At 50.3% G+C, this 23,635-nt stretch overlaps 3 protein-coding genes across 4 annotated transcripts; 1 reads left to right on the top strand and 2 right to left on the bottom strand.

Moving 5' to 3' along the window:
- The first annotated feature begins 749 nt into the window (after positions 1 to 749).
- On the top strand, positions 750 to 5,083 carry LOC124472248 (V-type proton ATPase subunit d 1-like). Of its 2 annotated transcripts, none has more exons than XM_047026994.1 (8): positions 750 to 932; positions 1,467 to 1,638; positions 2,538 to 2,716; positions 3,093 to 3,172; positions 3,484 to 3,561; positions 3,869 to 4,045; positions 4,219 to 4,291; positions 4,456 to 5,083. In XM_047026994.1, exons 1-8 carry the CDS (start codon positions 803 to 805, stop codon positions 5,052 to 5,054), a joined length of 1,488 nt encoding a protein of 495 aa, XP_046882950.1. In that variant the 5' UTR covers positions 750 to 802; the 3' UTR covers positions 5,055 to 5,083. The 2 variants fall into 2 exon arrangements, with proteins under 2 accessions (XP_046882950.1, XP_046882951.1); XM_047026995.1 differs by having other exon boundaries at positions 4,219 to 4,296; positions 4,456 to 4,703.
- A 534-nt stretch (positions 5,084 to 5,617) lies between these two features.
- LOC124472206 lies at positions 5,618 to 17,041 on the bottom strand. The gene is made up of 32 exons (XM_047026917.1): positions 16,196 to 17,041; positions 15,573 to 15,813; positions 14,002 to 14,321; positions 13,524 to 13,859; positions 13,314 to 13,445; positions 13,024 to 13,176; positions 12,785 to 12,901; positions 12,519 to 12,692; positions 12,234 to 12,345; positions 11,883 to 12,037; positions 11,613 to 11,725; positions 11,417 to 11,498; positions 11,189 to 11,326; positions 10,917 to 11,073; positions 10,562 to 10,677; positions 10,333 to 10,479; positions 10,122 to 10,235; positions 9,857 to 9,982; positions 9,458 to 9,616; positions 9,210 to 9,374; positions 8,953 to 9,115; positions 8,662 to 8,849; positions 8,476 to 8,568; positions 8,081 to 8,285; positions 7,739 to 7,926; positions 7,518 to 7,615; positions 7,236 to 7,426; positions 6,776 to 6,975; positions 6,469 to 6,631; positions 6,269 to 6,378; positions 6,054 to 6,179; positions 5,618 to 5,788 (listed from the first exon to the last, which is right to left on the bottom strand). The coding sequence occupies exons 1-32, from the start codon at positions 17,039 to 17,041 to the stop codon at positions 5,630 to 5,632; spliced, it is 5,787 nt and encodes a 1,928-aa protein (XP_046882873.1). The 3' UTR covers positions 5,618 to 5,629.
- Positions 17,042 to 20,549: 3,508 nt separating this feature from the next.
- LOC124472205 lies at positions 20,550 to 23,331 on the bottom strand. Its single transcript, XM_047026916.1, has 9 exons — positions 23,323 to 23,331; positions 23,000 to 23,180; positions 22,689 to 22,844; positions 22,369 to 22,502; positions 22,094 to 22,252; positions 21,728 to 21,908; positions 21,361 to 21,572; positions 20,677 to 20,869; positions 20,550 to 20,599 (listed from the first exon to the last, which is right to left on the bottom strand). The coding sequence occupies exons 1-9, from the start codon at positions 23,329 to 23,331 to the stop codon at positions 20,550 to 20,552; spliced, it is 1,275 nt and encodes a 424-aa protein (XP_046882872.1).
- Between the last annotated feature and the right edge of the window lie 304 nt (positions 23,332 to 23,635).

Genomic DNA, 23,635 nt, shown 5'->3' with positions numbered 1-23,635 from the left:
TGTTGTTTTTTTCTTCTCTGCATCAACTTTGTAGTCAGATAAATCATCATGATTTTAGTTCCCAACAGAACCACGGTTAGTCTATGTTGTACCTTGGCCCAGAGTGCAAATTATACAGGGTCAACTTCTTCTCCAGGGTGTGTATCGACCCCCCCAACCTGTTGTTTTTACCTCTTTTGGGGAGGTCCAAGTCTTAGTTAAGGGGGTCAGACCCCCCCAAACCCTCCCGTAATTCGCACCCTGCCTCGGCCGAGACTCTCTCAGGGGTCCCAGAGTGTTTTGGCCATCGAGGATCATATATTCTTGGTATATGCTTAACATAAAGTCTTCTCACAGAGCCAGAGGTCAGGTGACACACATTCTTTCATGCTTTATACACCATGGAGTCCATCTAGAGCCCAGGGTCTGTTAATTGCATCCACTGGGGTCTGCTGATGTGAGGTCCATCTGGAGAAGATTGAGGTTTGTGGAGCTGCTTGGATTCATCTGCATTTAATGCTATTTTTAAAAAAGCGTTCCTTTAAGATGTGTTTAGGATTATTGTCAGATCATCAGTTCAATGTAGCCCCAATGATTTGAAATAGCACTTATATCCTGAAGGCATATGTGGCTTTTGAACAGATGTTTTGAGAACTATAATAGCAGATGAGTCAAAGAGGAAGGAGAGATCCCATGAGGACCAGTCAGTGAAGTAAAGGAGGAAGTCAGCTGACACACCCAGAGTGACAGGTTGACAAATAACACAAAGCGTCTGGCGGAGACACCGAGAACGACCTCGGAAGGAGACGCATCGCCTGAGAGGATGTCTGTTTGTCCGGAGCTTGGTTTCAACGTGGACCATGGGTATCTGGAGGGTCTGGTACGAGGACTGAAGTCAGGGATCCTGACCCGTTTCGATTATCATAACCTGACACAATGTGACACTCTGGAGGGTAAGTAAGTATCGATGTCAATTGTGACTACATCCTGTCATCCAGAATGACTTTTTCTCAGGAGCGGACGTTGTTCTCTGGACAAAATCATCAACTTTGTTCATCAGTACTTTGTATTAAGAAATCCCATGCACTGAAACGTGTTTGCGTGTTCTCTTTAACCATAGTTGTGGATTTAATTCAAAGAGTTATGGACAGCCTGACACAGGTCAGTTCCAGTCCTGACCTGAACTTGTCTGACATAACTCACACACAAACTCACATTAAAGAGCCTCTCCAGGAACGTAGGATTGAATTTTGTTTTACCACGTAGCAGACTCCAGTATGGGCTTTTGCATGGGTGTGTAGATCAGGAAGCAATGATCTCGACACATAACCACTGCTCCAGCAATTCCCATTCATCCTCAGCCCCTTGGCATGCTCCATTTCACATGCAGGATGCAGTAGAGGATTCATGCCTAGTAACAGTGGAATGCGTGGACGCTGATTCTTTCGACACCTGAAATGACCGGAACTTCTCCTCTGTGGTTGCAGACATGAAGCTCCATCTGCAGAGCACTGACTACGGCAGGCTGTGGTCATCCTGCGGCGACCACCTGACCGTGTCCCTCATGGACCAGAAACTGAAGGAGAACCTACTGGTAGAGTTCCGCAGCCTACGTTCCCACTCTGTTCCACCACTGTCCATCTTCCTAGATTACATCACGTAAGATAACACACTCCCACTGCCCTTATTCCACCCCTGAGTGCAAGAAATGTTTAGGTCTCCCAAAGGACCTGAATGAATTATGGATGATATCCATACATGATGATATATAATAATTTACCACACTACATAGCAGATTACCCTATCATTAGGTTTCTTTCACATATTCTTAACGTTCAACGTAAATCACAGCACAGTGAAACCCCTGTATTACTTCCCAAATCCATCATAGATGTTTTCTGTTTCCAAATTGGAGTGTGTGTGTGCAGGCTGTATGTAAAAGGACACTTTACTCGTTTTTGACTGGTTAGATTTAAAACTGTTCAGTTTTAATGGCAAAATATGTCAAATATGCACGATTTCTAATAAGAATCACATGGAAAGTCTAGGAATCTAGGAATCCCAGTTTGGGCTGAACTAATAAGCACTCCAAGGTCATACTCCTCTGCATCCTCCCTGCATTCTCTTTAGTTGTCATTGAATAAGGAGTGATTCATAGATACCTGGCTGCATTCTTTCCACTTGAACCAGGTACTTCCAGATCAATCTAGAGTTTTTTTGAACCCATAAAACAGACATCCAAATATAGAGACGCTTTTGTAGCTTCTGTAAAGAATTAGGAAGCTATGAGTCCCCAAGGGGTTACACATTACTTAGTAAGTTGCATGTCAGTGCTTAATCCCTCTTTCTAGTAACACAGCCCACTTAAAATTGTCTATAAATCCATCCTTCTGTTCTCTCCTATATCACTTTTTATGACTACAGACATTTCCATCACTTAAACCATTTATATATCAACCAAATACTGGCAGTTTAAGGGTTTACTTACAGTTAGTGGGCAAAAGATAAAAGGGTAAGATTGTGAAGGATTTTGAGTTGCTCTTTCTCTGTTGCCATAGGTATAGCTACATGATTGACAATGTGGTGCTCTTGATTACTGGTGTCCTGAGGAAGAAAGACATATCTGAGCTGTTGCCACGGTGTCACCCGTTGGGAGTGTTTGACCAGATGGCAGCGGTTGGCATCGCCCGTACCCCCTCTGAGCTCTACTGCACCATCCTGGTTGACACTCCTCTGGGTAAATGCTACTTTCCTACGACAAGCCAGTCTCATAACTTGAGGCAGGGGCTAGAGGGAAACTTGGTACCAAATAGTATCCAGAGAAATGGAAGATCAGATTTGTTCATCAGACAGTGATCAGACTGGTTGTTTTGAGTGTATCTGTGGTGGGATGGTGAGCACGTCTGCAGACCATGTCGTGCCCTACATACTAGTGTTGATCCTGACCATATGTATAGGTTTGGCCTTGGGCTGCCAACAAATGTATCTGGAGCTGGATGCAGTATGATATTGTCAACGCTGTCAAGTAACATGTACCTTCTGTATCAGAGATAGATAGATGCTACATCTTCCACTGATCGCACCGTCATCCATGTGTCTGTTGGTCTCGGCAGGTCCTTTCTTCCAGGATGCTGTGTCTGAGTCCAACCTGGATGAGATGGGGGCAGAGATCCTCAGGAACAAACTCTACAAAGTGAGGAAAGAAAAACGTTTTTTTTTGCATTCGTCCCAATAAGTGTGATGGAGTGAAGAAAGAGGGTGACCATGTCAAAGTAATTCCAAACTAATGTATTCAACCTTTGCTGCATGTACATTGTGATAGTATGACACACAGGCCGCTGCAGCTGGGCAGCTGCTCTGATGGAGCAGCTTTGTGGATCAGTTTGTGTTCTAGAGAATCCGAGGTCCGGGTCTTCCACAAATCTGTTCGAAGACGACCAGGGGTTCTCAGCAAGTGAGAGGACAGTGACCTAACCTGTTTTGTCTTTTCTGTCTTGTGGACAGGCATATATAGAGTCCTTTCACTCATTTTGCAGTAAGCTTGGCGGAGCAACAGAGGATATTATGTGTCCTATCCTGGAGGTACTGTAATTAGGCCTAATCAGTAGCTTCCTCTGTTCAACTCGCAATTAGTCACACATAGTTGCAAACTTTTGTAATTTTAAATAAAATTACAGTATGTTTTAAAGTTAACTATTTCACATGTCTGTGGTAAGCTATGTGAACTATATACCTATTTAAATGCATTCTACAACTCTATAGATGTTATGTAAGATTATGTATTACCACATTTGTGTATCCTGTTATGTATCCAGTGTGTGTGTGTGTGTGTGTGCGTGTGTGTGTGGGTGTGCACATGTGTGTGCACACGTGTTTGCACATGATGCAGTTTGAGGCTGACTGTCGAGCCTTCATCATCACAGTCAACTCGTTTGGGACGGAGCTGAGTGGGGGGGAGAGAAGCGCCCTCTACCCGTCCTGTGGGACACTGCACCCAGAGGGCCTCCGGATGCTGTCAAGGGCAGAGGACTACGAACAAGTTAAGGCTGTGGCGGACTACTACCATGTAAGACTGGTGATAACCTACAGTCACCTCAGCCACAGTTCTTTATGGAATTGAAACATGAATCTGTCGATACATATTGGAGCCAAGTGGGTTTTCAACTTGGCAAATCCATGCAGGACGAATAGTACTTGGACTGCATCGTTGTAGTAACTGAGCTGATATCCATCCCCCAGGAGTATAAGCTCATCTTCGATGATGCAGAAGCAGAGTCTGAAGCCAAGACCCTGGAGGACAGATTCTTTGAGCGTGAGGTACTTTTTATTCTGTTGCCGTCGAGCTCCTGATCTGACTAAATGGAAATGAGTGACCCAAAACATCTCAACTCAAATACACACAGAAACGGTTTAATCGGTTCAACAGATGATGGCATTCCCAATGTGTTTTCCCCCTCCCGGTGCCCTCTCTCACAGGTGAAGCTGAACATGCTGGCCTTCCTGCAGCAGTTCCACCTGGGCGTATTCTACTCCTACGTCCGGCTGAAGGAGCAGGAGGTTCGCAACGTCCTCTGGATCGCAGAGTGTGTCACGCAGAGGCACAAGTCCAAGATCGACAACTACATACCGATCTTTTAGAGGCAACATGCTTTACCGATCTTTTAGAGGCGACATGCTTTACCGATCTTTTAGAGGCAACATGCTTTAACTATCTTTTAGAGGCAACATGCTTTACATATCTTTTAGAGGCAACATGCTTTACCTATTTTTTAGAGGCAACATGCTTTACCTATCTTTTAGAGGCAACATGCTTTACCTATCTTTTAGAGGCAACATGCTTTACCGATCTTTTAGAGGCAACATGCTTTACCTATCTTTTAGAGGCAACATGCTTTACATATCTTTTAGAGGCAACATGCATTACCTGTCTTTTAGAGGCAACATGCTTTACATATCTTTTAGAGGCAACATGCTTTACATATCTTTTAGAGGCAACATGCTTTCAGTGTTTGAGAAGAACGCCAGCGGTAGCTTCAAATAAGTACAGGTTTTTATTTCAATGGTCTGGTCATTGATGGACATAATACATTCATTGTAAGATATGAAAATGGATACGAAAGTGAGAAACAATTTCAAGACAATCACATTAAAGTTCAACCATAGTATCTGTGTAATATCTGAATTTTTTTCTTGTTTTATCATCTGTTGACCTTTCACTTATATTTTTCATTCCAAATGAAACACCTTTTTTTCAGTGTATTTAGGCAAACGATGGAATGTCACAGATCATTATTTTAATTACTACCACACGTAGCAATTGGCTACTCTACAAAACATCACAGCCAGAGGCATTTAACAATGAATAACAACAGTCTGTGTATGTACAGACAAACATGGTAGGAATGAAAAGTGAAGCACTCATGCAGTACAGCTCTGGACTACAAGTGGTCTGATACAGCATCTTTGTAGGACAGTGTGTCTCGGGCTGTAAACTGACCTCGTCACAGTCCAGGGCCAAGCTCTCTCTCAACATGGGTTTGGATTCCATCAAGCCCCTTATCTGCTACCCTCCTGTCTAAGACGAGGACGCGAGAGTACTGCAGCTTGTGTTGGCACTGATGCTAGCTCTTGATGGAACACAAAACAGTGGCTATAGTGCGAAGCACTGAACAGGGAGCTCCAGTGGAACGTAGTTTCTCTGGCAGATGTGGACAAAAGCAGCCGCCAGTCTGCAGGGCCCTCTGATAGGGCCTGGGACAGACCCACAATGGCTCCTCTCACACACCCGTAGGAACTGGGCCGGGTCCACCTGAGAAGGAGGAAGCAAAGATATAATAAGATTATGAATTTGGGGGAACGTTAAATGAATGGGGCCATTCATTTTTATTTATGTATTTTTTTACCTTTTTATTTTTTTACCATCCAGGCTGAACATTCTGTTCGAACTGTGCATTTCTAGGCCATGATTATTTACTGTACTTCCTAAACGCACTTTTCATATGTCACTTTGGATAAAAGTGTCTGCATAATGAACAAATTAAAATGTATGGCGTGTGAGAGACTAGTGTACTCACCACTCTAAAGCATGAGCCCAGTGGAGAGTCAGGGGCGGAGAAGAGGAAACCACAGCTTACTGGGTCAGACGCCATTTTAGCACAGGGCTCTGCTAACGTCGGTTCACCACCACACTCTGGCCTCACCTGCAGACACAGATGTTTTTTTCCAATACAAATGAAAGAACATAAAAGATAAACACACAGAGCATGTTCTAGAAATAGTCTTTGCCAACCTGCCAGCTGTGTACAAAGTCAGCAATGTTGTCAGCCTGCAATCCATCAGGAAAAGTTAAGTCATTTCCTGCTTCATTATCATTGGTTCCCAGGAGGCCAGAAGACACACCTGAAAACACAATTTAATGTATTATTAGCTTTGCATTGATGCATGCAAATATCATAGATGAACTAAACACAGGATACATTGTTTTCTCACCATGTAACCAGCCATCTAGAGTTAAACTGCACACGCCAAGCAGTGGATCACATGACACTGACATGCCATCTTGATTGGATACTTCTACAAGGTTTGAGTCCTTCTTGATGACCAATCCGTTGTCACTGTAGGATGTTTGAATTCCGTGGCAGTTGACCTTCACCTGCAGTGGTATTAGTTTAATCAGGGATTGCCATTATAGTGGAAAATAAAAATCTTTATTTTCATAAACATAAAAAAACACTGTTGATCTGTGTTTCTTTATTCTTATTTATGACACAATACTCCATTGGATAAAAACCCTGACCTGTCCATTCTGATGAATGGTGGCAGTGCTGTTGTTGGACGCCACCACCAGGGTGTGCTGGAAGTCGTCTGTGTTCAGCAGCACAGTGAAAGAGCTGTCGTGGACGTCGTGGGCTAGGAGGAGTGGGCACTGGGCTGGTAGTTCAAACAGGTGGCCATCAAACGTAACTACAAACTGGTCTGCCACCAGGAGAGCTTGATCTAATGAGGAGAGAGAAGGAAAGTCGTGGAGTAAGTGAGAGAGAGAAGAATAGAAAAACAATTAAGAAACACAGAAGGGAGAGAGAAAGACAAAGAACAGAAACAGAGCGAGAGAGAGAGATACTGGGAAAGAGAGAGACCAAAAACCGAGAGACCCCAACATTGACAGAGAGAGACTAAATGACTGCTGAACAAGTCTTTCCAAGCAGTCAAGAGCCAGAGCCCAGGAGATGCCCAGCTCTCGAGAGGGGCAGCCTCACGTCCAAAGGGGCTGTCCATGATCCTCCTCTTGAGGCGGTAGAGCTCCGCGCCGGGCCTCATGGAGGAGAGGGCCTGCAGGGGCTTGAGTAGACACTCCTCCAGCAGCACCTCCACCAGCCCGGCCTCCCCCACCCTGGACCAGGAGCCCCGCGGCAGGGGCAGGGCCACGGTTACGGACACAGAGCATTGTCTGGGAGAGGGGGGTGGGGGGGACAGGCATGAGAAACTCACCGACGGGTGTTGTTGGGATGGAGGTGGAGGCAGGGTGGGTGAGACTGTACCTGGGGGAGAGTCTGTAGATGGAGGCTAGACGTCTCCTCAGACCGGCGAGAGAGGCTGCGAGTCTGCCCTCAACCCACTGGACAGTCTGATGGCTTACCTGACACACACACACACACACATTCACACAGAGGAAGGTTTTACAGGTACAATGATTACAAATAGATTTAATGTAGCGTGCATCTCAGACCAGTACCAAGACAGAACCAGCAGAGCTACCCACCAGGTCCAGACCTGTGCCCAGGGCGAGGATACCCGTCTGGGCCAGCAGTCTGAGCTGATGGCTCTTCAGGACGGGGGACAGAAGCTCCACCAGTTTAGCTGTCCGTACCTCCACCGCCCCCCGCCATACAGCTTCCACCCTCTGGCCTGTCACATCATGGTACGCCCCTGCCAAAGTGGCCATGGGTCCTGGGGGAGGAGGGACAGAGAGCTGGCGGTTATCCGCCAGCCGTGCTCACACATGCACACAGTTACACATAGAGGAACCCCTTAATATCAACACTCCACCATGAAGGTAGAGATGAGGTCAGTTAGGCCGGGTGTCCTGGCTGGGGAGTCTTACTCTTGAGCTCCTGCTGTCCCAGGCGGGAGATGTGCTCCAGCAGCACCAGCAGGCGTGGCAGGCTATCGGCCAGGGCGCGGCGCAGGTGGCTGGAGCTCCAGACGGCCCACGCTCCTCCCTCCCTCTGGCCCAGCAGGGCCTCTGCTCTCTGGGTCAGCCTCAGGGGCACAGCACTCAGCTCCTGGAGCAACTTACTGGCTCTTGACTGGAGAGCCAAATTCAAGTAAAAAATATGACGCTGACCTCTTTCTTATTTTATACACACAACATCCCTCGATTGATAGTAGCGTTTTGGATTTACATTACATACTGCAAATTTAATGTTACTTTCGGAAATCTCTATTGAGCGTGCAAATAACATTGGCTCTATTGTCCAGGAGACCAGTGGTGAATACCTGCTGTCTGAACTCTACAAGGACATGATGTAACTTCTGAACTCTCTCCAGCAGCTTGATTCTCAACAGGGAGCCCAGATGGTGGACCCGAGTCTATGGAGATGAATGGTAGAACCATCAGGCTAACTCGAAAGCATTGCATTGTCAGAAGGGTCAGTCATTTACTATCGGTTGTGGTTCTCTTACCTCCACTTCCCATAGGTCGTCTGCACATCCCCTCGCTCTGAAAATCAGACTGTGATTGGCTATCCCTAGAGTGACAGCCGTGAGTGTCACTGGTTCGGCGCCGTCATCTCGTCTCAGGGCCTTAAGGGTTAACCTTCGCCGACCCTCCAAACACACAGCCAGTGAGAGGTCTTCATCTGGGCCTTGTGCTACACACACACACACAAAATCCCAGTAAACACACAGATTACACAATTGGTTAGCATTCATTCTTTTCATAAACAGGATGTACTTGGATAAAACTATACTCGCCATTGTGGTATCCAGCTGCAGTCTGTAGACATCGGCCCTCTAGAGCCCCTTTCAGCCACACCTGCTCACTGCGGTCTAGTCTGGCCTGAATCTGGACCCCAGGGCCCTGGGGGGAGGAGAGGGCACTGCCCCCCACCTCTGCACTCCAGTTACCCACTGTGGACTGCAACACACACCCAGACACAGAGCCACACACACACACGTTAATGGCCCCACTTTGCTACCTGAACGTAACTCTATATCATAGCCGTCCCTACCTCAGTGAACAGGGTGAGGTTGGTGGAGTGGGCGCTGGAGGAGTTGATGAGCCCCAGGGTGAAGCTGCAGTAGTAAGCGGGCTGTCCAGTCACAGACAGGCGGGTTTGACTGTACAACAGCTCTGCCCCCACGTTCACTCTGTGGTCCCCAGACCAGGCTAGTGACTGGCAAATGACAATGACAATGACCTTCAGCCTTAACAAAGGACATACAGTCCAAGCAGTGAAAATGCAAACGTCAGCCTTACAGGGTGTGGGGGGCACAGGTCCAGCTGGAGGTGGTGCTCTATCCTGTCCTTGAGGTTGGTGTGGACCTGGGCCAGGAGAGCATGAGAGGAACAGGGGCCGGGGGACACCTTGTCAGCTCCGGCCTCCAGCCGGAGTGTGTGTGTTCCTCCAGGAACCCTCTGTAGGGACACATATACAGGGATGTGCTGAATGGAAACATGGAGATCCCTCACCTGAACGTTATTTGAGTACTCGTTCGTCTGAAAGGTACATGATGCATGTCTAAATGTCAAGGGGGGTTAATTACTTGATATCCTGATCGAAAACTTGGAAATAAAATCAAGCAGGAATGACCTCAACATGAGATGCAGTGTCACAGCTGAATTCCGACTGAAGAGGCTGACTGACTGAATTAGTACCTGATATTTCATGCCTTGTCTGACACTCCTGTCACCCCATTTCAGCACAGCATTCTGGGAATATGAGTTCCCCTCCTGGGCCACGGAGACACAGCCCTCAACGTTCACAGGCGAGGTGACCACTGCCTGATGGTCGAACACACAAATGCATACACACACACACACATACACACACAAAGCAAATTAAGAACAACTGATGAAATGAAGAGGGCATGTATACAACTTAGCACACCCCGATTCTGTGGGGGACCGATCTGCTGTGTACCCGTCCAGGTGAGAAGAGGCCACAAGCCTGCCCCCTGCTGGAGTTATTCTGCCACTGTCTGTTCAGGGTGAGGGAGACGTTCATAGGCACTCCACTGTCCCAGGAGAGATGCGTCTGGGTACACAGGACACACACAATGAAACGTGTGGTTGTACGTGTGTGTGTGTCTGCGTTGGTGAGACAGTGTATCCATATTTAGGCTGGTGTGTACCTGCTGGCTGCTCCTCTGCTCCCCGGCAAAGCTCTGAGAGAGAGTGTGGAGGTGGAGTTGGGAGAGTGTGGAGGTGAAGGGTTGCTTCAGCTCCAGTCTGGTCTCACTGGTTTCTCTTGTACCATTCCACGAGCTCACAACCCTGACCTGAACGATGGACACACACTTTTCAGACACACACCATTACCGACTTCCTGGTATACTGTAGCTGGACCGGGGTGAGTCTGACCTGCTCCAGACGTCCGTGCCTGTTCCAGCCCAGCTGGACACTGTCCAAGCTGCCTCGGACAGAACGGACCAGTGTCACATCTAAACTGCTCCCCCGGGGAACATGGGCCATCTGGACTACGCGGAAAGAAAGATATAGGATTATGTACAGTGCAATGCAGTCTCACTGATTTCACTGTTGTTGGTTGGTGTAGAAAACTTGGTGGTCCCCCTGGTGGCTTACTGGGTAGAGCATATAGCACATGGGCTGAGATCTTACTGCAGGGGCCCGGGTTCAATTCAGGCCCTTTGCCACCCCCCTCACCCCAAAAAGGGAGACCCTTGTGTATATCATGAGTGGTGGTGTACAGTAATACCATTGAGAGAGTGGTCTCCCAGCTCCAGATGGGGAGGGGCAGAGTAGAGCCCCGCCACACGGACCTCCTGGCCCCCCCACACTGTCCCATGCTGCAGACGGTGGCTCCACTTCCCCCTCTCATACAGCGTCCTCACCGCCACCGTCCTGGGCTTCAGCTGGACACACACACACCAGAGGAGTGACCACTCGGCCTCATATGACAGTGGGTGCACACAGTGAGGGGATTTTCCGGTGCCCTCTGGTGAAGTGGTAGTGGAGGCCCTACAGTACCTGTGGGAAGGAGTGGTTGAGCTCCACAGCTTGTCTGAAGCCCCCCTCCAGGACAGCTAACTCCACCAGTGCCCACAGCCTCCTGCTGCCTGAAGCCAGCTCCAGGAGTCCCCTCATACTGGAGCTGGACTGGTTGAACTAGGCACAACGGGAGAAGGAACGGTTCATTCCAGATGAAAGCGAATCTCCCTCATCTGTGAGAAATGACACGCATACTTGTCGGCTTACCTGAGATCTGGCGTTGAGCTGAGCAGGCAGGTAGGGCTGCAGCTCTGGAATGTTCTGGACCACCTTCATCGTTAACTCCTTACTAGACAAAAGCACATGTCAACGCACACTACATATTTTGTGTGCATGAACATGCATGTTCATATGTGTGTATGTGGGTGTTTGACTGTGTTTGTGTGCTCGTGTGTGTGTGTACCTGTCCTGTAGGTGATACCCTTGGACAATGAGGGCCAGAGAGGAGCTGAGCTCTGGGTTCACAGCCATAGAGCACCTCAGCTGAGAATCAGTCAGTCTACCCCAAGCTTCCACCTACACACACACACACACACAACCACACAAACACACAGGTTAAGATCTGATTCAGAACATGTACAATATATATAAATACTGTATATACACAGTATATTATACTGTGTGTGTGCGCATGTTTGTGTGTGTGTGTGTGTGAGAGAGGGGGGGAGGCCACCTGCAGAGCAGGGCTGGCCCGTCCCTGTACGCTGTGCAGCAGTGTGACCCGGGCCTCTCTAGACCCTCCATGGACCCCCAAGCCCCTCAGGTCCCCTGACACACGGAGCTGTCTGTCACCACGGCGGATGTCTGCCAGTACACTCTTAAGAGGCCCTGTGGAGGGACAAGAGTTCCAACACTGAGGAGTAGTGGAAGACAGAAGCAGGCCAAACCAGCCTTTTGTTGTCATTCTTTCCACAAAAGCCCTACAATGAACCTGTAATCTGTGCAGTTAGGGTTGTGTCCACACTCTGCTGCCAGCCAGTTGGGAAAGAGGCAGGTGGAGTCAGAGAGAGAAGCATGGCCAGACGTCCATAAGCCAGACTAATGTTCAGGCTGGAGGCCAGCAGCCTGTGTCCGTCCAAGGAGAGGCGAGCCCTGGACCGCATCTGGGGCAGGGGCCCGCGTATGGAGCACAAGGCCTGGAGGAAAGGAGTGGAGACCAGATGATAAAGATTTCATGTTCAATGTCACACCCAGAAACACACTGCACTATTTTTACAGCTGGAGAAATATCTGGGTTTACTTTGACTGATCCGTTCTGGTCTAAAAGGGTGGCAAGCTGCCTGACCCACGATGAGGGCCAAGATGTTACCTCTATGGTCAGTGGCAGGCCTCTCTCCTGTAGCCAGCGCCAGCTATGCAACAGGTGTCCCTGGAGCTCCATGCTCAGGGGCAAGCCAGTCACTTGGAGCCCCAGGCCTGCCTGCTGAGCTCCTAACTGGGACTGGAGGCTCAAGCTCTTTCCATCCTCAGCACCGACCTCGAGCTGAACACACAGTACATTCCACGACAGTTACCCACAGATGAATCAGAGTTTTATGGGGAACTCCGTCTAAAGGCCTCAGTAGAAGATCCAACCTGGATCCTGTTGTTCTCAGGAAAGCCCCAGGTCCTCAGGTAGCTGACGGTGTGATTGAGGTAGCTCTTCACGCTTGCCATCCAAGCAGTCCTCTCCACGGTCAAGACCTCAGTTAACTGCAAAAACATGTTTTGAAACAATAACATCCACTTCAACAAACGCTAAAAGAGAGCAGCAACACAAAAAGTAATACCCCACTTCAAAACCAAAACTTGTGTCAGTCTGCATCAGCCCCTACCTGTTGCCTTCCTACGCTGCAGTGGAGGAGTTGGTGGTAGGAGCCGTTGCCATGGTTTTCGGACAGCATTGCGATGGCAGCGTTGACGGGGAGCCCTGCCTTGGTCAGCAGGGGTACAGAGTGGTTGAGCTGAGCAGACATCTCCTGTTGTCCCTGACACACACAGAGAGATACGGGGACATTGGTGCCTGTGAACACCACAGTCTGTGTTCGGGGGTTTTGAACGTGGAAAGGAATGTTTCCTCTCAACACACCACATGGCCTGTGAGAGAAGCATTGTAGGTAAGCACCTCAGTTGTCCTCACGGCCATTGAAGCCTGCAGTTCCTTGTCATCCATCGCCATGGAGACCTGCGTCTCCAGGACGGTCACGTTGTTGACCAGTGACCCAGAAGCTGTCATAGTACCAGGACTACCCCATTCCTATAAGGCAAGAACTGAGTGTAAATGAAAACATCGACTTTGTACTTACTGCATATAGAACTACAGTATTCGGCCCACCAGTAGTGTAGTGCAGTTGTTGTGGTACACCAGCACCCCCTGCAGGCGACGGCCTGTCATCACAGTCCCAGAGGCTCCCACACCACACCGGCCCAGTTGCAGCTGAGCCTCTGTGTCGTAGCCCTGGGCTCCCGCCCTGCCCGTCACCAGCAGCCTGCCGTGGCCTGGTACGGTGCTGAGCACGGTCAGGTTGTGACTGAGCGTTCCCTCCAGCCTCAGCCCAGGGCTGGCCCCTGCAGTCAGACTCAGGGAACCCCGCTCCCCTTCCACACCTGCATCCACTGCTGCCGTCCAGACGCTCTGGTCATCCTGCCCCACTGAACCGTTTAGATGGGCCTGGGAGGGGAGGCCGAGAGTCTGGGGCAGGAGGAGGAGGGAATGGGGGGGGGGGGGGGGGGGGGGCGTAAGTTATGGTTTGTGTAAGTTATGCTTTAAGCCTTTGCAGGATAGGTTGATTTATTTTATAGGTAAACGGTACCTGTAGGAATGGGCATTCGGACTCAGTGGCCCATAACCACTTTGTCCTTCCTTTGGGCCCCATGGTGCCTCTGGCTCTGATGTGACAGGGCCCAGCTTCGATCAGCAGGGCCCCAGTCTGGCCGACGCCCCCCGGGGCCGACGCCTCCACGCTGGTCCTTAAGGGCAGGCCCCGGATACGCAAGCCGGGAAAGGAGTGTGTGAGGGTCCCAGAGAGGCGAGGGGGCCTGCAGGACTGGCCCAGCTCCAGGGTCAGGTCATGGTGGTCGACCCTCAGGGCCGAGGATAGGGCCAGCTGGCAGGGGGCCACAGACAGGAGGCCTTGGAGAACCAGAGACTCAGGCAGGACAGTGTCCTGTGAAAACACACACGCACGGAGGAGCAGCAGTGATAAATCCCAATAATCTATGATCTCTGTATATACAAATCTGACTCTTTAATGACAATATTTAACATGCACTGTGTGTACAAACGAACAATAAACATGTTACATAAGTCAATTATAAATGTCTATGGTTCAGTCATTGACATTGTAACTTGAACAACATCAAACCCTCCCTATCCCTTCTCCCAATCCTAACTCGACTCGACGCCCCCCCCCCCCCCCGACCTCAGATGGTAAACAAGGCAGAATCATAGGCCCAGCTGCATCCACACAGACCTGTCAATCACACACCATTGCCTCAATCAGAGAGAGGGAGCTCTGCTGTTAAAACAAACATGACCCTGGTACCAGGCCTGCACTGGGCAGAACACACATGGCCACACAATCTATGGAAGAATGTTCTAGATGGTCACTCATGAAAAATGAGGCTTGACGAGATTTGGATTCGCTGTTGCAAAGGAGTGGAGTGTGTTCTTGTTTTATGTGGTGAAACACTTTCATCTAACTCATTACCAGGCCCAAACGTAATACGTGGAATTCCGCTAGCCTTCCTGTTATTATGTCGGAGCGACCAAAGATGTTCCACAACAGTTTGACGCAGAATATGGTCGATTGATTGTTGACACACTTCATACTGACATCCTCATAGAGATCGCCCGAAAACTCCCTGGCCTTGTCTCTTGTTGTAATTTTGGTCGATAAGTATTTCCTTTTCAATTCCTAGCATTTTAATGTTTTAATAAAAAGAGACGTAATATGAGTTGAGAAGTTTATTTACATTTTGCCCCAGACCAATGCATTCTATTTGAAAATCTGCGGGTTTTCGTCAGAATTCTGTGCCAGGGTATTACGTTTGATCCTTCTCATTACTCACTGACACATCCAGGGTTATTGGAAGGATATGGAGATAATTGGGATAACAGTTATACAAAGTGGGGATAAAAAGCGAGTCTTTCTCAATGTTTTCTTTTCCTCAGGCCTTACCTGCAGGGCTGGGCAGTAGTGGGTCACATTGACAAACCAGGTCGAGTGGTCTGTCTTTATTTCCGATCCACCTTTGTCCCCTGCGCTAGCCCGGATGTAGCACGGCTCCAGCTCCAGCTCCAGCTCCAGCTCCAGCTCCAGCTCCAGCTCCAGCTCCAGCTCCAGCTCCAGCTCCAGCCCCAGCTCCAGCTCCAGCTCCACACCAGGGTGGCCCTCGGCTGAGAGAGCCAGGACTAGGGCACCGCGAGGGGCGACGCCCAGGGTTCGAAGGGCCCCGAGGGAATGCCGAGCGGAGCCTTTGAGGCTGAGGTGCGGATGGCATGATGTGGCTAGGCTCAGGGCCCCCCGCTCCTCAGCCCCAGCATGGAGGTGGGTGTCCAGACGGGTGGAGCAGCCGGCGTGGAGCAGTGAGGCATTCATGGAGAACTGAGGAGGGAGGAGAGTCTGTGGAGAAGCCAGAGACACGAGCTGTCACAAGCTGGGGCAAGGGATTGCATGTGATATACCATAAATAAAGTCAAAATACATTCCTCCTTTCACTGATATAGAAGTAGTAACTGATTTGACATGGACAATTGTATGAGAACTGTGGCTGCTTCAGGAGGAAAGGAAGAAAATACATTTATCTTCATTCCTTGACTGAACATTTCAGCACGTATTGATAAAGTAGTGTGATGAAGTAATGTGCGGCCTTGTGGCTGCAGCGTGTGAATGGCTGAGTGAATGTTTAGGAATGCGGAGGGTCATCTCAAGATGAGATGTCTCCCTTCCCCAGGCTGGGAAACATGTTCCAGGATGACCTTTGCCCCCATGTTTCCTGTCTGACCTTCAGGGAAACACAACGTTGACGGACAGTCAGACTCCAACTCCTCTTCTCTCCTACTCCTTGTCCTTTACGAAGAGTCCCGTGGGCCAATACGGCACAGGCAGCACTCTCCAGCTCCACCTGGGCCTGGCTGGACCCCACTAACACACTCACAATGGCGTCCTCTGGTATCCCAGCGTCCTTCAGGGCGTCCAGGCTGTGCTGGAGGATGGCCCTGATGGAGAGGTGGGGGGCCCAGGCCGCGTTCACCTCCAGCTGGGCTGAACGCGAGTCCAGGGAGATCCTCGCACTGCCTGAGAGTGAGGCGTCCTGGAGCTGAGCTGACCCGTGCACGTCCACCTTCTCTGGGATGGTGGGGGAGAACGAGGCCCACTGGTGCTGGAGGGTCCATCCCAGCTCAGCTTTCTGCTTCTTCAGTACCAGGGAGAGCAGACAGTGCAGGGAGTCCTGGTTGTTTTGAAGACTCACGGAGCCCTTGAGTCCGTCTGTACCAGCCCAGCCTAGTACGGTCAGCGAGGTCCTGCTCTGACCAGCGGCAGCCCCATCCCACACCTTCACCCAGGCCACCCTGGTCAACCCCCCACACCTGGACGACACCACCAGACTGGAGCTGACGGAGTCCCACACCCCGCTGACGTCAGCCCAGAGGTGACACCGGCTCTCCACCCTCACCCGACCTCTGACTTCAGCCTTGTGTGAGACACTAGGGCTTCCGTACTGAACCAGCCCATGCCAGCCATACAGCCCAGCTGCTTCCAGCCTCAGTCCACCACTCAGGTCCCCCCTCCAGGGGCCTGCAGACAATCCAAGTCCCAGGGCCCACCTTGTAGGCCCAGGCCGGAGCATAAGCCTGAGGCTAGAGTTGAAGGGCAGGCCCAGGGTGAACCGCAGAAGCCTGGAGGAGTGAGTGAGGTTAGCCCTGAGCTCAGTCTGACCTGTGGGGCTGTAGCAGCCTTTGGCCTGTGTATTGAGGTTAGAGGAAGCTAAGGCCAGGCTGTAGCATAGCCTGCTGTGTGGTCTGTGGGAGCGAAAGGCTCGTACCTCCATGGGTCGGCCGGCCACGCTTCCTGAACACTGGGCCGAAAGGCGGTCTTCAGCAACGCCTCCTGTGCAGTTCATCTGTGAAAACACCACCCCCACCGGCGTGGTTTGTTTACCAAAGAGGGAGCAGGGGAAGGTCATGGAAGATATTTGAAGACACAGAGCTAAGCTCAGAAGAGTTGCAAATCAGCTGGTTCTGGCTACTGTTACTTATGTGAAATGAGATGTTTGAAGCCCTCACCTGTAGAGAGGATGGAACGAGGCCTTCGAGGAGCCTCAGCTGTTGCCATAGAGACAGCACTAGGTCAGCAGTGCTGTTGCTCCTACCACCCGCCACAAGGATGGCAACTTTTCTCTGATCTTCCACCTGAATGGACAACCCTGTACTCATTTCCTGGATCTCCATCTAGAAGATAAAAGGGTATGTGTCATGGTGGGATGAAGGAACAAATGCCCAACAAGGGGAAGAAAGGACTGTGAATAGGTGAAGAAGAGGATGAGGAAATGAACACCTGGTAGTGTCCGTTGGCCTGCACAGAGCTGGGAAGGCCTCTTTCAACCAGAGCCTTGATTTTGTGCTGTAGCCTGGAGTAGAGCTCCCATCGTGGGGTAGCCAAGTCTCTCCTGCCCCCATTAAACTCAGCAGTCAATGCCTGGGACCCAGCCTGTAACTCTGCCAACACAGCTAGTCTGCTCTCCTCCTGGGTCCAGCTCACCTGAGCACTGCTGTTACCTGGGATACCTATGGGCGTGGAGATAAATGATCTTTTTTGTAGTAAGAAATACCCTAGATAGGTTGTATGATAGTGTTATTTAAAAGTGTCTAATGAAAGAGACAGAGACAGCAAGGGAGAGAGAGAGAGAGAGAGAGAGAGAGAGAGAGAGAGAGAGAGAGAGAGAGAGGGGGGGGGGGAGGGAGGGAGATTGAGAAAGGGAGAGAGAGAGAGAGAGAGAGAGAGAGAGAGAGAGAGAGAGAGAGAGAGAGAGAGAGGGAGATGGAGAGAGAGAGAGAGAGGGAGGGAGGGGGGGGGGGAGATTGAGAAAGGGAGAGAGAGAGAGAGAGAGAGAGAGAGAGGAGAGAGAGAGAGAGAGAGAGAGAGGGGGGGGGGGGGGGGGGGGGAGGGAGATGGAGAGAGAGAGAGAAATAGGGAGAGAGAAATAGGGAGAGAGGAAGAGAGAAATACATCACCTGAAGCATGAAGCCAGGAGGAAGAGTGAGAGAGTTGGGCTCTGACTCTTCCTTGATCTCTCAGCTTGCGGCTGATGTTCAAACACAGTGACTCCTCCCCTGCACGGGCACACAGCCAATCGCGGGCTCCGTCAAGTTCATTTCCCAGCATTCCCTCCTCAGCCTCCTGGAAGTCTATGGGCGCCTCCTGGTGATTCAGCTCTACACTGTACACAGCCTCACCAACTCTCACTCGCAGCTGTCCTGCAACACACACACACACACTCACAAAACTAAGCGCTTTCAAAAATATTCCCAGTTTTAGTAAGAGGACAGTCAGCTCTGTCAGCAGGAATATTACCTTCCGTGAGTGTGTCTGACTGCCCCAGGGCCCCGTCCAGCCCCAGAGCCGGGGGCAGAGCTGCGAGGCTGGGCAAGGAGTGCCTCAGGTCCCCAGAGACAGCCACCTGGAGCCCTGGGGTGTGCTCCAAGGAGCCTCTCACCTGAGCCAACATCTCCTCCCTTCCCTGCCTGTAGGAACCCAGCATGGAGAGGCTGGAGGGAGAGCAGAGGGATGGACGGCAAGACGAAACATGAACACATCCGACACGGTAACAAAGTCCATCCACTGGTCAGTGTATTCTAGCTGACTCGCTAAGGACTGCCCGCTCACCTGTGAGAGGAGATGTTGGCGGACACGTTCAGATACAGCTCAGCAGCGGTGGGCAGAAGACTCTGGGTCAGGTTCACGTGGAGTCCCAGGGCTGTGGTTCCCCTCTGGAGGGAGTGGGACAGCTGGGCCTCCAGCACGGCCCGGTCCTTCCCATCAGCCCTCACACTCAGAGCGCCGCTCGCCCTGTCGTTCAGACCAAACATCGCAGCAGTGGCCTGAGCCTGGAGACCAGACACGACCAATCATTTAGTCAGCATGCAAAGGTAAGCATGAACATAAACTTCAAATGTATGTGTCACAGCATATAGCTAAGCACAGTGGCAACCAACCTCTAAAGTTTTGGGGATCTTGGATTTGAAGGGATGACTGAGAGAAGAATACAGGCCGACTGTGTCTGATGACCCATTGAACTGCGCTGAAAACTGATGGGAGAAACAAACATTCTATTGATTCCACTGAAGCAGTGAGTCAAAGGTAAACAGTGTAGATGCACAGTGGTTGAACAGATCCTCTTACTTGGCACGACTGACGGCCTAGTCCTACTTTGCCTCTGGCCAGGTAATCAAACCCACTATTGATGTCCGTATTCCAGGACACATCTCCTTCCATTACCACAGACGAAGGGAGCTGCAGCTGGAAACACGCAGGCAGAACTACATTACCCACGCTCCTTTTATGCATGGGGATTGTCAGAATTCACCAAGCTGAGCCTCGTTTACCTGGAAAAGCTGGCTGAGCCTGGCCCTGACTCTAAGCCCATGTTGGGGTGAGTCCGGGAGGCTGGACTGGACCTGACCCAGGAACGTCAGCTTGTCCTTCCTTCCCACTCGAACCCTACCCTGCACCTCTCGCTGGGTCTGCGAGGGAGGATGGAGTATTGAAGAGATGTTAGGATGTCTTTCAGTTTCCAAGCACTTCAATAGTCTATCTGCTCAGACTAGTATCCCACCTGGTTGCTGGACACGGTGATGCAGACCTCTGAGTCAGCAGGAATGGTGTGAGAGGTGAATGGGTGAGTCAGGGAGGAGCAGACCTACAGATACAGGACACCCAGGAACAGAATGAGGGGAGCGATTCAAATTAAACACAAAGTGAGCGTAGTGTAATGATAACGTTGTTAGCTTACAAACGGGCGGGATTGCTGGTACCCAAGGGTGAGGGTATGGATAGCCTCTCTGTTGCCAGGGAGACAGGCTTTGGACTCAAGGATATAGAGACCTTTGTGGAGATCTACTGTAAAGGTTTCCTGGATTTGCAGGCTTGGTAGAAAGTTCTGGAATGGCTGTCTGTAATAATAATCGTCATAATCGTCGTTATCATCATATCGTCCTCATTTCTGGTCGTATCATTGGCAAGGTAGTTTCAGATGAAAGGCAGACCTTAGGAGAAGCATGGCTCTCTTCTGATACATCCTCTTCTCCTTCAAGAGCTCCTCCACTCCTCCTTCAAACTCCAGCTCCATAGGTGGGCTCTTAGGCTCCGAGAAGACTACCTTCATCATCACCAGCCTCTTCCTCAGATTCTAAGGAACATTCCATACATTGCTCCATGAGCACACTGACACATATTCTCCAACGCTCATATAGTGTAGCCTCCCACCTACCTTGTCCAGAGTGTTGAGGGCTGCAGTGAGGGTCAGGTTGTGCTTGCCGTAGGTGGAGGCCATCTGCAGGGTATGGCTGTGCTTAGTGGTCTCCAGAGAGAGGTCTCCCCTCAGGCCTGGGCTCCACAGCGAGCTCAGGGAGCAGGAGGCCTTAAGACCCTGCTTCCCCATCATGCCCCAGCCCCCTGCCTGGAAAGGGCACCCTCAGGAACAGGTACGTCTACATTTACATTTACATGTAATCATTTAGCAGACGCTCTTATCCAGAGCGACTTAGAGTAAGTACAGGGACATTCCCCCGAGGCAAGTAGGGTGAAGTGCCTTGCCCAAGGACACAATGTCATTTTGTCGAATCGAACTGGCGACCCTCAGATTACTAGCCCCATTCCCTAACCGCGCAGCCACCTGACTTACATCAGTGGTTTAGTTATATATTAGAGTGCATGCCCACAAGGACATTTCCATATGCCAACTATACTGTACAGTGACCTGGGATAAAGGGGTCAATTGACTGTATGGGTACTAGTTCATACAAGACTACACCAGTAGTCAACATCCCAATCTCACCATGTTGGGATGAGTCATGTTCTGTCTAAGGTGGTTGCATGTGTCTTGGGTGGATTGGTTTACAACAGACCTTGCTGGTTCCCACAGGCAGATCCATAGCCTTGAACCCTTACTTTGAGGTATGTGACGGTGGGTGTGTAGAGGTGCAGACGGGCCTCCCTCTCCCTGCTCCTGGCCGTGTAGAGCCCTTCCAGGGCCAGACTGCGGATGGTCAGCCACTTGCGGGCCGTGAGCTCTGAGGTGAGCTGCAGGGTGTGTCGCTGGGGCTGGCTCAGCTTGTGGGTGGTGTAGATGTACAGCCAGGGTGTGTCCATGTTAAACGTACCTGCTCAAGCAGCAGGCAGATATGCATTCGTGCACATGGCTGGCTTATCCAAACATTCAGTGTACCATGGATCAATAACATTTATTGTGAAATTGAGCATTTTTGTATTTATATAGGATATACAGCTATGGGTTAAGACTTGGGTCTGGTGCTACCTTCCCATTTCCTCAGCGTGGTTTTAGAGGCATCCTTCCAGTGTAGTCCAGCCACTAGGGGCATCTGGTCATTGTAGTTCACTTTGAGGTGTGTGCTGCTCTCTGCCCCCCTCTGCCTCAGGTGAGAGTGGAGCAGCTGGGTCTTGTAGTTCAGATGCTTCTCTGGGACCTGGAAGCTGAACTGGAGGAACAGACAGGGGGAGGATGGTGGGTAAGAAGGGTTTGTTACTGCTGAATGAACCATACAGTATCATTCATTTAGACACATCATGATGTACTTCACTTTACCAAATTAGGGAATACTGGCATACAGTAGAGACAGCTAGCAGTTAGGTGAGGTCTATAGCGGTATGGATCGTCTGTTACCTCTAGGGCGTAGCTGGTGAGAGTATGTCTCGACTGGTTCCTGAAGGACTGGCTGAAGAGAAGTCTACGTTTGTTGTTGATCTCGTCCCAGTGTTTCCCGTAGCTAATATCCAGACTGGACCTGGTGTGGCTGGGACCTTCCTCATGCCTCAGCAGGACCTGGAGGTGTGGAGAGCCCGACAAGAACCAGTCCATGACAAGAACATGTCTGTCTGCCTGCCACAAGTCATGTTGTCCCCAGCCCGCATCATGGAGGTCTTTCTCATGGAGGTTACCTTGTGGTTGAAAGGGGCCGTGTTGGAGCAGTAGAACTCGTGTTCGGCCCGGACGCTGTAGGTCTGGTTGGCGTCTCTGTCGGTCCTCAGGCTTTGGGAGGTGTAGCACTCCTGACGCAGGTGACGAGACTCTTCTGTGATGGAGGTCAAAGGTCAGCGAATGAAAAAATTACATGGCATCCACCACACCACAGCTAGAGTTTCACACACCGAGCTTTTGGAGAGGTTGATCGATAATGGCATTTAAATTCGAATCTAGAGCCATAGACAGGAGCTCCAGTCAGGGTGACACTGTGCCTGGCATGGTAGGTCTCCCTCACCGCGCAGGCCGTATTTGAGCCTCAATGCGGAGCTCCACCGTGGGCCCTTCTGTTCCATCAGTCCCAGGATCCTACTGCCGACCACGCCAGGCAGCAAAAGCTCTGCCTCCACGGAATACTGCCTGCGTTCCTGATCCAGCCTTCGCTCCAACACCACTGTGGAAATATAGTCCAAATCAGCCCAAGACTTTTGTAAACACTTGCAAACTTTTACAACATCAACTGTTTCACCAACAGGGTAGTATCAAAACTGAGTGTGTTATATCATTTGAGGAAGTATTCAGTAATGAACCAGAATGGCCCAATGATACCAGAGAAAGAAGCAGTTTCTTTGAACACATTCTTCAGAGCAGCGGATAAGCTGGTCTTTCTGCCAAGGCCGCGAGTGACGTTAGCTGAGAGAATCATTGGACGTCCGTCAGGAGACATTTTGGCCTCCAGGTGATACCGCAGCCTCTGCTCCAATTGGATGGTCTGGGTGTCAATCAGTCCCTATTGGAGGGAAATGCACACTGGAGTAGCACCTACTACAAGAAAAAGTAGCTGATTCTTAATGCTCTTAAATGAAATAGCGAAACCTTCCTACCATTATATAATAATGATGAACATTGTCTATGAGAAGATCCAGCTTTACAGTTTGCATGTTTTTCACTTGATCCAGTTGTCCTTCAAGAATCAACAACACTTATGTCATATATATTTTCATTTGCATAGTGATTTTCTTCAGCTGAAAAACACTGTAGTACGTTTTTCCAGAGCTACCTTGGATGTAGATGGTCTTCTGGGGGTGGGTCAGCTTGAGGACCAGCCTCTGGGGGCTGAGGCCCACGTCCAGAGAGATGTCCCTAGGGACAGTGGACTGAGGGGTGGCCAGAAGGAGGTGGAGAGAGGCCTCTCTAGGAAGCCAGGAGCCCCTCTGGAACATGCCCATGAGGAACAACATTACC

The sequence above is a fragment of the Hypomesus transpacificus genome, chromosome 10 (genome assembly GCF_021917145.1).
Source record: "Hypomesus transpacificus isolate Combined female chromosome 10, fHypTra1, whole genome shotgun sequence".
Lineage (NCBI taxonomy): Eukaryota > Metazoa > Chordata > Actinopteri > Osmeriformes > Osmeridae > Hypomesus > Hypomesus transpacificus.
Note: the sequence above shows the minus strand (reverse complement) of the source record. Positions and strands in the feature narration are given on the sequence as shown.

Bases quoted from the DNA above. Each gene is read 5' to 3' on its own strand.
- LOC124472206 (XM_047026917.1), bottom strand. From the start codon at position 17,041: ATGCTCCGGCCTGGGCCTACAAGGTGGGCCCTGGGACTTGGATTGTCT. The intron at 13,446-13,523 runs GTGGGCCGAATA...CTTGCCTTATAG, and splicing joins ACAACTGCACTACACTACTG to GAATGGGGTAGTCCTGGTAC. The intron at 6,180-6,268 runs GTTGGCAAAGAC...CTGTGTCTGCAG, and splicing joins ACTTTGTACACAGCTGGCAG to GTGAGGCCAGAGTGTGGTGG.
- LOC124472248 (XM_047026994.1), top strand. From the start codon at position 803: ATGTCTGTTTGTCCGGAGCTTGGTTTCAACGTGGACCATGGGTATCTG. The intron at 4,046-4,218 runs GTAAGACTGGTG...TCCATCCCCCAG, and splicing joins CTGTGGCGGACTACTACCAT to GAGTATAAGCTCATCTTCGA. The intron at 4,292-4,455 runs GTGAGGTACTTT...CCTCTCTCACAG, and splicing joins GGAGGACAGATTCTTTGAGC to GTGAAGCTGAACATGCTGGC.
- LOC124472205 (XM_047026916.1), bottom strand. The intron at 22,503-22,688 runs GTGAGGGAGACC...CCTCCATCACAG, and splicing joins GCTCAAATACGGCCTGCGCG to AAGAGTCTCGTCACCTGCGT. The intron at 20,600-20,676 runs GTGGGAGGCTAC...AATGTTCCTTAG, and splicing joins CAACACTCTGGACAAGGTAG to AATCTGAGGAAGAGGCTGGT.